Below are 15390 nucleotides of genomic sequence, written 5' to 3'. Positions count from 1 at the left end.
TAACACTTACTCTCTTTGTTTTCTCACACACATTCTTTCTGTTTATCTCTTTACCTCCCTGTGCTCACACACAGCCGGACGTACACGCTCGCTGCTGCGGCTAAGGCCGCGCTCAAACGGTCTTTAACGCAGCCCCTCTTATTTCTTTGAATAGCAACGTGAACACATTAACTGCTGTTAACCTTGACATCGTTGGGACAAAAGATTAAAACGATTTCCTCCGCGATAACGTTTCTCCAGTTGTAAAACGCTGCATGTGAGTGTTACAAACCGCCGTGCAGTGTTTGGTGTTTGATTAGCATTTAAACACATTAATCTGTTATTCCACCTGGATCGTATTTCATTGATAAACGTACTTAAACGTTTTTGAATTACAGTGTGTGTGTGTGTGTGTGTGTGTGTAAAGAGTTGGATGAGAAGAGGGGAAAGCTAGCCTTGCTCTGTGCAACGTCCAAAGCACTTTTTAAGTCGCTTTTGTTTAATCCAAGCACAAACAGAAATCAGTTTGTGTTTTTATGGAGAGTCATGTGCTGTAAGTTGTGCAGCGTCTCAGGTGGTTACGGACAAGAGGTGCCGTTCTTTACACCAAGAAACAGTTTTAAGCGCTTTCAAATCTTCAAATGGTCTTCTTTTACTTTGTACTTACCCGAGCTGCACAGGCAACAAATGTCTCATCTAACTCGCAGCGAAAACAATTAGAATCCACATCTCGACCTAAACATTAAACTTAACCCCTAAAATAAATCAGTTAGCTAAAACCTCCTCAACCTGAGAATCGTTGGAATAGTTGGAGCGCTCTCCCTCTGTCTCTGACACGCTGTGTGATCAAAGGCGGTCAGACGGAGGGTCAGCAGTATTTTTACACTGTGAAGTGTGGCGTTGAAGTGGCCCCTGAGACCCAGAACAAGCCTGCCCTTTTAGCCCGTTCTGTGGCTCTCACCTTCTCCCCTCTTCCCGCTCTCTCTCTCTCTCAGCTCGCCCTCGCTTCTACTCCCGCTCTCTCTACCACTTCGTGTGCCCTCTCTTACCTTTTGCCTTTTTATTGTTTTAACTCCAACCCGCTGTCTTTGTTCTGCAGTCACTCCCGTTTTATTCCCTCTTAGCAATCTGTCAGTCTGGATGTGCTAACCTTAACTTCACTCTTTCTCTTTCCATCTGTTTTCTCCTTAACTTCTGTTTGGATTATACAAATCACTTCATTTCAACTGCTATATTTAGCTCGTTCTCCAGTCTCATCTTTAGTTCAGCGTCACTTCGCTTTGGCTCCTCTTCTCACGTCGTTTGAGCCGGAGCCGTTGAATTCATGTAATCATCAAAATAGGAAATTGCTAAAGCATTAAAGTGTTAATCATTGTCTTCTATTTATCCTCCTCTCTCTAAGGATCTGTTGACTCAGTCTGGTCACAGTTCAGCTGCAGTCCAGTAGCTTTTCTCAGACTCGGGGTGGGGGGGGGGGGTTTGTTTCTTCTGTCATCCTGCCCAGCTTCTCGCCGGTCAGCACAGAACTATATTCCTCTTGAGTAATGCAGCCGTAGTGAAATCTCCACATTTGGGCGCGCAAACCCGTCACATAACTCTCCCCCCCCTGTTTGTTTACCCAGAGCTAGAATAATAACTGTGTCCACAGAAAGAGGCGCAACAGCGGTAGTTCCAGGGTGATTTATCGGCCCGGTTGATGGCTATCTGCTGTGGCTCGAACATGAGGGCTGTAAAATCAAGCGCTCCTGTGAATGATTTCCTCTCCTCCCTCCCCACTGGATCGTTTCTTTGCCTCTTTGATCTGCTTTCACTTCTCGCTGATTGTTGTGTGTTTTTTAAAGAGGGATATGTGTGTGTGAATAGATGCACGGCTTTCCGTTTGTTCGGGTCTTGAGGAGGATTCTTAGAATGGCTGGATGGGGTTAAGTCGTGCGCGTACTGCGGAGGGATGTGGATGTTTGAATAGGTGTGCGGGGTTAACTGGCCATTTTATGTTTTGTAAGAAAGGATTTGCATGAATGAAAGGATGTTTGGTGTGACGCTAAGTCACTGTCTGGTCTTTTATGATGTGTGCACAGATATGTATTCATGACCGGATATTTACAGAGATGTTACATCGCCGCTTTTACGGTGGGATCTCATGGATGCATGGTTTCAGGCCAAATATGTGGCTTTCTTTTTTAAAGAGCAGCAGAGACGTACAGCCCGGGGGCCAGAGGTGCAGGATCAGTGGAAAACAAGGGATCTGGTGTGTGTGTGTGTGTGTGTGTGTGTGTGTGTGTGTGTGTGTGTGTGTGTGTGTGCGTGTGTGTGTCAGCCAGCAGAGGAAGTGATTCAAACATTTTTCTTAAACAAACAATTAGGTTTATTACAGCAAATTGGGTTGTATATACCAGGAGGCACGCTGCCATATGTTGTTACAGCACAACATGGAATTCCTGGCACGTCCTGCGGCGATGACCTCAGCCTGTCTGACGCTCCCTGCGACCTCCTTACATACATCCACTCAATCTCTGCAGACTGAGATGATTCAACGGGTTCCTAATTCCATTTTTATCGTTTACAAAGTTTGAGGAAACACATGTCGGTGTGTTGTAACATGTTCTTCGCACCAGACTTGAGTGTACTTGTGTTCAGATGCAGATTATTACTAACTTCAAAGTGAGAAATTGATTTCAGACGTCTGCGTGCATAAACAACGTTGAAAAGGAAACAACAACACGGTTCAGAAAGCCAAACAAACATGCAAACAAATCTGTGTGATTATAGAGTTTATCTCCAGAGAACTCAGTGCTCCATCCTGACATCTAGAGGAAAAGCATTTGTATCGTTGACTAACCATAGTTTGCATTTAGTCTTTTTAATAAGACATGGTGAAACAATGTGAGTTTTATCTCATCTAATACAGAACTGGTTACCTTTGTGGAGGTGTGGAGCTTGTGAACTCTCCCTTTGTGCCGTGGCTCCTTCAGATTACGTGTCTTTGATCGCTCTCTACGTCTCATAAAAGTCTCATAAGACTTTTTCCCAATCCGGTGTCTTTCCACTGGTTTGAAGAACAGAACACTGCTTGTAAATATAAAACTGCTCCGTAAAGCGTTTATCTCCACGAACAACTTCTTCTGTTCTCTCCTCTCACCTTTTTCCCATCTGTGTCTGAGCGAGAGTGAGAAAGAGAGTTTCTGTCATAGCTCTTTACATTTACATTTTGAGTTTTAAGTTTGATCCAGAGTCACTCATATTCTACAGGCAGCAACAAGCAGTTCAACTTGTTTCTCCAACATTGATCTCTTTCTAATCGCAGTTTTAATTCCCTCTCTCCCCCCTCAGTACGTCCACGTTTCACCCAGCCGTCCAAGATGAGGAAGCGCGTCATCGCTCGCCCAGTGGGCAGCTCGGTGCGTCTGAAGTGTACAGCGAGCGGTAACCCTCGCCCCGACATCGTCTGGCTGAAGGACAGTCGGCCGCTGGTGGACGAGGACGGTGGAGCAGAAGGAGCAGAAGGGGAAGGAAAGAAGAAGAAGTGGACTCTGAGTCTGAAGAACCTGATGCCGAAGCACAGCGGGAAGTACACCTGCCACGTGTCCAACAAAGCAGGAGAGATCAACGCCACCTACAAAGTGGAAGTCATACGTGAGTCACCAGCAACTGCAGGCTCAACCTCAGAGAGAGAGAGATCACTTTTAAACTGTTGTCCTACAATAAAGATTGTTTGGAGCTTGTTAGGAAGAATCTGCCCAGTCGAAGTGCTTACAACGTGTGCCACCATCCTCCGTAAAGAAGCAGAGAATGTCCACACAGGGATCAAACAAGCGGTAATGTTATTGTAAATATTATACAGGCCTAGGAAAGTATTTTTCTTACTGTAATAAGGTCGTTTTTTTGTACTTTTTAGATTAAACTCTAAATTAAATTACACTTTATTTACTTGAGGAGATTTTTGAAGCTGCTGGAAAAATATTTATTTTGGATTTTAGGGTGAACTGTCCCTTTAATACAGTAATTGAAAGTGGATTCACAAATTTGAAAAACAACATTTGAATGTCCAACTTTTAATCTTAATCCTATAAATTAAGTAATTAATGTCTGTTAGGTATTGATTGTTGCAAAGTAGTGCCACAGAGCCCACGCACGCCAGTGTTCTGGCTAACGAGTTGCACCAAGTAACGTATATACGTTTTAGAATAGCTTTAAAAAAGCCTCCTTTCAATTCAGTGGCATTTATTGATCACCACCAGACTCGTCAGCAAACACCAGCGAGCGAGCGAGGAATGTTCAGCAGGTTTTGCCAGCTGCACTTTTAGTCTAAAAAATGTTTTATTGTTGAGAGCAGTTTGTGAGTGTTTTCTGAAGCATTAAGTTATGTTGGACGGCTGCGTAAGCTGTTTTGACGCTGGATGATTTAATGTTAAGCTGTTTGGTGGAGTAGAATTTGTGTGTGTGTGTGTGTGTGTGTGTGTGTGTACTGGACTGTATGTTACTGAATGTGATAGCTCTGTTGAGAGCCTCGGACCAGCTCCTCTCACTTTACTCGCCACATCTGTTGTACATTAAAGTACAGCTGTAGTTTTTTCCTGAAAGACACTCAGACATGTACTCACACACACACACACACACACACACACACACACACACACACACACACACACACACACACACACACACACACATACATACAGAAAGGATGTAAATCAAACCGCTGCTTGCTTGTGTCAAATGTGACTTTTTCTCCATCGGTAGAGATTCACTCGGCTGTCAGTCATTCACAGCTGTGAGTCCAGGACAAAGAAAACAGTAAATCTCTCACAGATAAACATAATAATCCATAAAGTAGAGACACTCGATAAAGTACACGAGGAACATAATTCTTAAACACGATCATTTATCTGTTTGGTATGGGTTTGCACCTGCTTGACGAGCACCTTCTTAAAGCTGGGATTAAATTAATTGTATTTATTTTAAGACGTTTTTGTTTGTTTTTTACTTTTCTTTCCATGTTAGCGGAGTTCTGACCGTGTTGTTTGCACGTGTGGTTCCTTTGCATTTCATTGTAGGTAGCCAGTTTACCACATGTTTTTCAGACATGCTGTGTGATGCATTTACATTTTTGAAGTTAAAACAATTAGAAACATGCGCAGCACTGTCGGTAGCACTGCAATGTGCAGAGTCTTAAACATACAAATAACGCCTGCGAAGCATTACATCCTCTCTCAGGGCTGAGTTGTGTTCACACTCTCAATTTGACAAGTTTACAAAATCCAAAGTCAGTTCTTCTAATACACTTTGACATTAAGTATTCTTTCTGTGTATGCGTTTGTTTCCTTCTTCAGAGCGTACCAACTCTAAACCCATTCTGACCGGCACCCACCCCGTCAACACCACCGTGGACTACGGAGGAACCACGTCTTTCCAGTGTAAAGTCCGCAGCGACGTGAAGCCGGTTATTCAGTGGCTTAAAAGAGTCGAACCTGGTGACGAGAACAAGTTTAACTCGACCATAGAGGTACAGACGCGCACGCTGCTGCATGTAAACACAATCCTCGGAGGAAAATGAACTGAATGGATCAATGAACTTGTGCTTTGTGTGATTTTATTCACAGGTCGGAGACCACCGCTTTGTGGTCCTGCCTACAGGGGAGGTTTGGTCGCGTCCTGACGGATCCTACCTCAACAAGCTGCTGATCACCAGAGCCAAGGAGGAGGATGCCGGCATGTACATCTGCCTGGGAGCCAACACTATGGGCTACAGCTTCAGGAGCGCCTACCTGACCGTGCTACCAGGTCGCATATTCTTCTTTTTACTTTTAGTGCATACTGCAGCTGCCCAATCAATCCTCCCCAGCTAATAACATACCAGCTGTTATGTCAACATATAGATGGTTCTGTCATGTGTTCGGTTGTTAATGTCGTCTTGTCTCTTTGCAGATCTGAAGCCCCAAAACAACGTTGTCCCCACGGCAACATCCCCGAGCCTCCCCTGGCCCGTCATTATTGGAATACCAGCAGGTGTCGCCTTCATCTTAGGCACCGCCCTCCTCTGGTTCTGCCAATCAAAACGCACCTGCTCTTCTTCTTCGTCCTCCGCTCTCCCCGCTGCCCAGCGTCTACCTGCCGCCAATCGTGACCGAGTCTGCCCAGCGGTGCCACCTCAACCGGCCAACGGGGATAAAGATTGTCTTTCATACGAGGACTACGTCGCCCATCAGCAGCTGCTCCTGGCTCAGGGAGGCACTGGATTGGCTCCCAAGGTCTATCCAAAGATCTACACGGATATACACACACACACGCATTCACATGTGGACGGGAAAGTGCACCAGCACCAGCACATTCACTACCAGTGTTAGCACGCTTTGGTGTTTCACATCCAACTCTTCCATGGACATGTCCCTGTGCATGCAGACTCTTTCACAACAGTCCGTACTAGCTGCTGGAGCGAACCTGAGTCGCAAGAGACCCTGCAGATCCATTTATTAAAGAAGCATGGGGGCAACTCTTCCTCATTCTGCTGCAGCCGCGTTCCTGTGTAAACACAGACTTATTCAAGACACAAACAATGAAGAATGTAAAGAAAGAAGACAAAGATCCTTATTTGTAGGCAATCCAGTGAAATGTACGAGAGAACAATCCCAAAACATGTTTTATTCAAAGCTTTTGTTTTTATGTTCTGTAGATTTATAAATCTCTCTTCTTTTTTTTGTTGCTTTATTTGAAGCAGCTTCAAGGTAACTCTATCTGTTCTTTTAGTACAACCACAACCTCCTCAGCAGAAACAGCTTTCCTACAACTATAGCTACTCATGTATATAGTGGAATACGATTATATGGCATTTAGCACGTTACTTCATCCGGGTAATATATAAAGAACAATATAGCATGTATGTAATGTAATAGCTTAATTTCAGAGCATATCTCAGGCGTCAGCACAACTGAGCCATAAAGAAACACAAACTCCCACTGTATCCACTTCCTCTGCAGGGATCAGGGCTGCTGGGTTTCCCTTCTGCCGGGGCCGACAGTCGTTTTCATAAAAGTCCAGCTGCTATAGGGTACTGTGTGAAGAGGAGCTGACGTCAAACTGGGTTTCTGAGTTCCGACAGCATGAATCTCTCTTAGCAGCAGCTACAAACAAGGAGCTCCTCCAGAAGCAATCATTAGATCTGTCCCAACTGATAACTCACCTGAGAGTTTCTGCCCCTTTACTTCCTGTAAAGAAGTGGCATTTCCTGTTTCGCACTTTTGCGCTTTGTTTTGTTGCTCGCTCCCTTTAAAGGAGAGGGATAAAAGACATCAGTTCTCTTCATGTCATACGTTCAACTTCTTAAGCCATCAGCGCAAAGGGATCGTCAACAATGCCTCGGTGTAAAACGGTGCCTTCTAAGAATTGTTTCCAGATTTTGTGGATTTCTGTCGGATCATTGGATATGTCACAGATTCTTGTTAATCTGTTGTGAGATTTAGAGGGCTTAAAAGAGAGGAACTTCATCTTAAACTCTTTAAGTCCTCGACTCTTCTTCTTAAAGCGCCTCACAATATGACCTCAAGTATAATGGATCAAGTTCTGCATGTGTTCTCCCCACGTGGTTTGTTACGAGTCATCGGTTGTCTCTTGTTTTTCACTAGAGAGGAAATGTTTTAGGATAAAGTGCTGCTTCTCACCTGCAGAGCCCTCTCGCACCTGTCCGTTCTACGTTGCAAATGTTAGACGCTAAAAAGGTAATATGATGCAATGCAGCTTTAAACTGAAAAATACAAACATTTTGAGCCATATACTCTGCATAAAGTTCTGTTGATGACTTTAGCAGAACCCGCTGACCAGTACATACACCGTTAACTATTGCTCTTTAAATAATGAGAATTAAAAATGTGTTTTAAATGTATTTACAGGTGGGTTCACACACACACACACACACACACACACACACACACACACACACACACACACACACACACACACACACACACACACACACACACACACGTCCGAGCGTTGCTCCTCCTGAGGTCTAATCAGCCGGATTAATTGAACACACCTGTGTGGAGCCTTTCATTTGTTAACGAGGAGCTCACCAGCAGCTGTTTTGAGTAAAGCTAATTAGGACACTATATAAATGATCCTGAATTGAAGCGCTTTTCAAAGCCAAGTCGGGGGAGAGTGGATAAAACAATTAAAGTCATATTTGCTAGGTGATAATAAGACCCCCCATGGAGCCAATGCATCCAGAGAAAGATATCCAAAGATCATAATGGAAAACAGGTTGCAAGTCCATAAAATGTGTTTATAAAATCCAAAATGTTAAGATTACTTTTAAAACTGCAACTACTAAAGCATTACAAAATCATCTGCTAAACTACAGAACCATTAGAGAAGTAGAATATTGTTTTCAAAGTACCATCGTTAGAGGGATTTATTTCTTCGAGGTTTTACAGACTGATTCCTACCTTCTCTTAGAAACCAGCCCCAACAAACAGCCAGCTACAACACACTTTCTTCCGCTCTCTCTCAGGTCTCCATCTTGTTGTTCCTGTGTGTGCTCATAAATCTGACCACTATATAAAAGCTGCTTTACATTACAGCCCTCTCTGAAAGGCACACACACACACACACACACACACACACACACACACACACACACACACACACACACACACACACACACACACACACACCACGTATGGTTGAAACAGTGGGGTGACTGTCCAGAGATGTTTGATCATAAAGAACCTGTATGCTTGCCGTGTAGTTGATTGCATTAGGTAGTGTTTCTCTCTGCAGGACTACATGGAACAATGAGAACTTCACAAGGGTGTGTTTAAAGAACCATGTGACAGGAAGTGATATATTGAAATCACCTGGTAACTTTAGTTGCCCATGTGGTCGTTCTTAAGCATGTATTTTTGCACATAAATCTTAAAAGAAAATGTACAAATATATACATATGGATACTTCATATATGCCCATTTTTATAATACTCATTGGTAAGTTATCTTTGTTCTAAACAACTACTAGTCAGGCCAAAATCCCTTTTATTCTGCTTCGAACCTGTGAAGCTCTTTGTTTGTTTCACTTTCTGAATGATAGGACTTTTAAGAAGTAGCCTATAAAACATCAGATAAGATGATGAGCCTGCAAAAATACTTATTTAATGAAATGAATCAACTGAATGTGCCTCTCATCCCCACGCCTGTGACCACGTTGTTCTTGTCCTCCAAACCTTTTCTGTTTTGAAGCATCCGTTGACAGAGTCAGCTGCCCGTACAGCTGGAGTGTGATCTTTCATTTTAACGTTTTCCTTCCAATATTGGAGGTGTGGAAACGTTTCCCAAACACTAACAATTTCCTCAATCAGTGTCGTGTTTTTCTGTAACAAACTGTTGTTGGATCAGTTGCCTTAATTTTCACTCATTTCACATGTTAAAGCCAAGTTTTATTGTGTCAAAGCTAATGGACTGCCAGTAGACAGACTTTGTATATGTGCACTTACCACTAGCATGTACATGGAATGACATTAGTGTTGAAATTATAGCAACTGTTAGATAATATAGTGAGAAAATGTTACATACAGTAGCTCTAGCAACACATTGTCCCACTAACTAAACATTGTACATTGTCTCAAGATCCAAAAAAGAAAGTGTATCTAATTTATTTTCTTTTAAACATGTTTTTTTTTCTCATATAATCGGGCATTATACTGCATGAGTGGATTTTGTGTTATAATAGTGATGTAAGCTATGTAGCAAATACCATGTTCATGTCATTGTAAAATATGTATTTATACGTGCTGACGGAATATAAGAAATGTTATCGATAATCTTTGTATCGACAATCTTGTACAGTCTATTGTCATTTAGGTTCTAGTTTTCTGCCATTGTAATCGTTGTACTGGTGCCATTAAATAAGGTAAATCTATATATATATATGTATGTTTTAGTTCTTCTTGTTCATCTCTGAGTATCTATCAATCATTTTCTGCCACAGAGAGAGATTCCAGGCCGGTACAATAGCTCGCAGTACACCGTGGGACTGTCTTTAAGTGAATGTCCTCTAAATAGTTGCAGCCCTTCAATTGTGAGAGCCGCAGCCCGCTTTTCATCTGTCAACGCGTCCGTCTGCGGGGATGACAGATGGACAAGCGGTGCGTGCAGATGGAGGGTGTGAAGGCGCAGCATCTCTCTCCCGCTCTGACTCATTTAGGCGTAGAGAACACTGTTGAAAGGATGGGGCACTGCAAAAGGGTGGAGGTGGCAACATGGCAGGACATGGCAACAGAATAAGACCATAATAAAAAAGCTTACTGCATGTTTTTTCCTAACTTTGGTGTTTTTGTACTTGTGAGATTCTGCTTGACTGAAACATCTTGAGACTTGATGAAGTTGAGAATCTAGGTGGTGTTTGTGTCACAGTGCGGGCCTTCATCATACAGGACATCCTTGCTTTTGACCTTCCAAACAAACATGCAACAGGAGTTTTAATTCATTTTTGGGCCACTTGGGGGCAGCAGGACAAGCTGAAACACAACATTACACAAACATCCAGAAGCGCAAATGAAGTATTACGATGGATGTGTGTTTCTGTGCAAATATTCTCTCTCCTTCGAGCTCTGTTTCAACCAAACTCCTGGGAGAAGTCGCTAACTGTGTCTGTCAGGTAGTGTACAGAGTGGTTTTGTTGTAAACAGCTGTCTGCTGCGGCTGGAAACCAAATCAATTAGCTTAAAGACGCTTAAACGCTTCCTCCATTTATTCTAAGGAAGAGTGTTGGTGTGGCGAGGAACTAAAAGATCATCACTTCCTGTGTGGAAGTGGATTTTACCAGGGAAATATCCACCAGTCAATTCTGTTATTGCGATTTAACAGCTAATTATAGCTAGCTCACGTAATTTATACGACAATGCCCTTATTACGTTCATAGTTTAATTTGAACATCACTTTTCAGAACTACACAATTACAGATTACGCAACAAATAAAAGCCCGTTAGACTACAAGACTATAAAACGTTCTGAAGTATCGACCCCGTGTTCTGTAATTGATTTGCTTTGCCTTCCTCGTTTCCCCAGATTTCATTTCAATTGGATCAGACATCACATATAAAATGGACATGGCTCATTTTCCCCTCATGTAATGGATGTTTTGCCCGACATAAAGTCATTAATAAGGTCGAAGATTGAGCAAGGGGTTGAGGGGCTGGGGGGGAAAGTATATAGAGAAGCATAAGCCCTCACAGGAATCTGCGGGTTTTGAAATAGTTGCAAAGTCAACAGTTACTCATGACTACATGACCTAACCCAGGGATTTACAAAACCTGGATCCTCTGGATTTCTATGCATCTGGCAAGCTTCAGCGGTGATAAATAAATAGCTTAAGATTCAAAGCTATGACAGACATATTGAGTGTGAGATAAGAGCAGGAAGAAAACTGTCCTGGTGGAAGATACTGTACGACGCAAATATGTGACTTTCCCGGCTTGTTTTCATCCTTGACGTTCAGCTCTCATTCTTTTCTTATCTCGAAGATTAGAGCCAGCTTTTCCTGCTTTCTTTTTCCTCTTGTGAATTTGATTGACTTGAAGAGTTTTGTGGGAGGGAGGACAGGCAAGAAGAGGAGGAGATGAAGAGAGGCAGGGAGGAGGAGGATGACACAGAGCGCAGCTGCTGACAGATGTGTTGAGCTCACTGCTGCTCTGCACTGACGAGAGGAGATGAGAACATGGAGAAGAGATCAGCGCAGAGTGTGGAAGTGTCGAAGGAGACGAGAGAGAATTGTGCAGAACAGGAAGGGAGGAGCAAACGTCACAGAGGCCAAAATATGGAGATAAATACAAATAACACTTAGTTAAAAATTGATCTGCAGTTCTGAATCATCACAGATGAATGTCAATCTTGAGCTTTTGAGATCCATAGCTCACATACAGTATATTATATAATATCATGTTATATACAAAGTATTTATAAAAGTATTTTACAGTATTTAAATGCATCCTTATGGCTCTTTTGGCTGAAATACAGATCTGCAATTCTCTGCAGTTTAACCTGGATGCAACATTTAGGCTTCACTTAATGTAATTTAATAAGTATTTTTCACACTGGAAGAGTGTGTGTGTGTGTGTGTGTGTGTGTGTGTGTGTGTGTGTGTGTGTGTGTGTGTGTGTGTGTGTGTGTGTGTGTGTGTGTGTGTGTGAAGATATCATGTAGTGACCCCTCACACAGAACACAGTGTTTATTGTTTTGCAGAGCGATGCCTCAAGTCGAGGAAAGAAAATGTTCCTGCAAACATATTTTTTTGTGAAGGAACATTAACAACAATAAAAAGGATTTCAAGGTATTTGTCAGTGTTTGTACATTTGAAATGAAACGTAGTGTGAATGAAACCTTTAACCTTTAGAGCTCGAGGTTGTGCAGGCCTTTGCGGTTCAGTGTCTCCCACTCTGTGCAGAAGGGTGTGAAGACATTCCTGAGCTGCTGAGATGAAGGATGAACCTTTTGTTGGGTTAAAGTCACAGTTTAGTTTAGTTTTTTACATGAACCTTCTGTCAACATCACTAGTTTCATTTAGCAACGTTAAAGTAAAAGGAAATATTGCAGAAAGAGACACAACTATTTAAATAGTTTGTGTCTCTTTCTGCAATATTTCCGTGTATAACGTGTATATATTTGCCCTATTGGACACCAAAGAGGCGAGATGTAAGTTTTCCCTGGGTGTCAGTGAGCATACTTGTACCGTACTTTTTAAACCATCACAATTATGGCTGAAGGTTTGTTCTCCTCTATTGCAGCCCCACCTCCTCTGGCCAATAACATGGCTGCATTTGGACTAAATCTTGTCCATTGCCAGAGCAAATGTTTAGTCTTTTAGACCTTGAGGTCTTGCAGGACCTTTTGCTCGCTCTCAGAGGGTCCTGGTGCGGTTGGCTGGTTAAAAGGGTGTGATCCCATGGAGGAGATTCCTGGGTGCTTGAGTCAACAGCAGCTGTGGTTGGTGATGAAGAGAAGCTGTCCAAAGAGCTTTTAACCGGCAACTGCCTTTTCACTGTGAAAGGACGGCTCAGGTGAATGGAGTCAGTGACCATGAAGGGCTCACACACGCACCTGGGGGAAAAAACATACACGCAACGAAAGCTGAAAGATACTTACACACACACACACACACACACTTGAGAGATTGACACAGTTTAGTAAAGTGCATACATGTGCACACAGCTACACGTGGAGGTTTGCACACAGATGCACACACAAAAGCACAGATGCATGCCTCACACACACACACACACACACACACACACACACACACACACACACACAGATGGGAACAACACAGACACCTGGCCGGCATTCAAGCGCTGTTCTGTTTGCATACCTCTCCCTCTCTCCACTCATCCTCCACACAGCCACAAAGCCGCCATTAAAACTAGGAAAACAAAAACACAAAAAAAGAGGCTAAAAGGAGGCAACAGGCGGCTTCCATCCTTCTACCACCCATCCCTCCCTTCCACCCTTCCTCCCTTTCTCTCTGTACCACATGTTTACCTTCACCCCCCGTGAAAAGAGAGGGATGTGGACAGACAGGGTGAGAAAAGAAAGAAATCTGGCAGAGGGAAAGGGAGCCAAGGCCTTTAAAGTCTGCCACAGAGCCGTGACAAAAGCCTCCTAATCTCGGTGTTGTCTTTCGGCCCCTTTTTTCTCCTCGCACATCCTGCCAAGTGTGCGTGTATGTGTGTTTGTGTGAGTGTGTGAGTGTGTGTGTGTTTTTAAGACAGAAAAAGAGAGGAAGAATGTCAGTCCATGTGTGTTATGCAAGCAACAGTGTGCGTGTGTGTGTATTTGTTTGAGTAAGTTGTAAAAAAAGGCAGGGCAAGTTAGTGTGTAAAAAAGCAATTCTGTGTGATAAGGAACTTGTAGTGTGTGTGCGGTGTGTGTGCGTGTGTGTGCGTGTGTGTGTGTGTGTGTGTGTGTGTGTGTGCGTGTGACAGGAAAGGGATCTTTCCACAGCCATACTGACATCACTCAAGCATGCATAGGACAGTTGGAGGAGGCCGGGCCCCTTCAAAGGCAAAATGCCTGCCTGCCTTCACATGTGGGATGCCTGTGCGTGTGTCTGTGTGTGTACACGTGTGTGTGTGTGTGTGTGTGTGTGTGTGTGTGTGTGTGTGTGTGTGTGTGTGTGTGTGTGTGTGTGTGTGTATTGATGAGAATACGAGTGGTCCAGGTCACCCATCCTCACCTGTTCCTCTTTGAATCATAAATCGCCCCTATTCAGCTCTCTTCCGCTAACATGCAACAATGTGTCCAACAATTCCTCGATGTCATCCTTTTCACCCTGTTCAAAAGCAGCAGATGTGAAAAGACGTGTGTGTGTGTGTGTTTGTGTGTGTGTGTGTGTCTGTGTCTGTGTCTGTGTGTGACCTCCTCAGCGTCCCTTCCTCATCCTGTTGATCCCTATCAGAGGCAGCTGTGGTCCAAAGGCCTTCACACACAGCAGAGGAATGCATACTGGAGCTATCGTGATATATAGAAGGCTGAGATAGACCACAGTGCCACCTACAGGCCGAGCACTTTAATGTGGCTACAATTTACTTCCATATTTTCTATAAATGAAGGACTGGTATGTTTATGACATCTCACCTCAGGCTGGGGGATATGACTATTTTTTGTGTGATACGATATATAGTATATTATTGTACAGAAAATATATACAAGTTTATATATACATTATAGGTCAATGCAATAAACTAAATTAGAAACAATTAATTTAGACACATATTATGTTTTAAATTAAAGAAAATAAATCATATATTTATTCACGTAAATGTCGGTATTTTGTAAAATATATATGATCATATTATCACAAAATAATATGACTAAAAGCTAATAGATTATATAATTGAATTATTATCCAGCCATACATGAAACAAGCCAAAGTAATTCAGCTATTACCAGGGAAAGCCAGATTGTTTTGCTTTGTCGTCAGATATGGAGAATATTTTGGAGGGATTCTTGTGATTATATATGATTATATATTACATTATAAAAGAGAAGTGCTTTGTAGCATGCTTTACAGTACTTCCCCCATGTCATGACACACAAAGATGCGTAATCTTTTTGACTTGTGACCCAAAATAACCACAATAGTGATGATCCCTTCTCACAAATAAAAAGAATTAAGTGCAGCACAAATATCATATTCCCCTGCTGTGTTGGTCATCTCATTAACCCTCAGACTTATCTTGCAACCCCCAGATTGAGAAGCACCGCTCTATGAATTATATTTGATCTGCAATGAGGTATAAATGGTTTATGGTGGATCATCAAACTGCTTCAAAGGAGGACACTAAACGTACAGATCAATATACAGTATGCTTAAAATGTTTTACCTTAATGTTAAACTGTAAAGGTGATTATATACTGTCGGCCTCCACAG

The 15390-nt window shown here is 42.7% G+C and overlaps 1 protein-coding gene across 1 annotated transcript in view; it reads left to right on the top strand.

Moving 5' to 3' along the window:
- The window catches only part of fgfrl1a (fibroblast growth factor receptor like 1a), a 57823-nt gene extending 49924 nt beyond the window's left edge, over positions 1–7899 (top strand). The window contains exons 5-8 of the mRNA XM_029440884.1: positions 3310–3612; positions 5310–5482; positions 5580–5760; positions 5905–7899. Coding sequence (XP_029296744.1) covers positions 3310–3612; positions 5310–5482; positions 5580–5760; positions 5905–6323 — 1076 coding nt within the window. The 3' untranslated portion in view covers positions 6324–7899. The remainder of the gene's footprint in view (positions 1–3309; positions 3613–5309; positions 5483–5579; positions 5761–5904) is intronic.
- The last annotated feature ends 7491 nt before the right edge of the window (positions 7900–15390 follow it).

Source organism: Cottoperca gobio, chromosome 10 (assembly GCF_900634415.1).
Source record: "Cottoperca gobio chromosome 10, fCotGob3.1, whole genome shotgun sequence".
Classification (NCBI taxonomy): Eukaryota; Metazoa; Chordata; class Actinopteri; order Perciformes; family Bovichtidae; genus Cottoperca; species Cottoperca gobio.
This window is presented reverse-complemented; position numbering and strand designations above follow the sequence as displayed.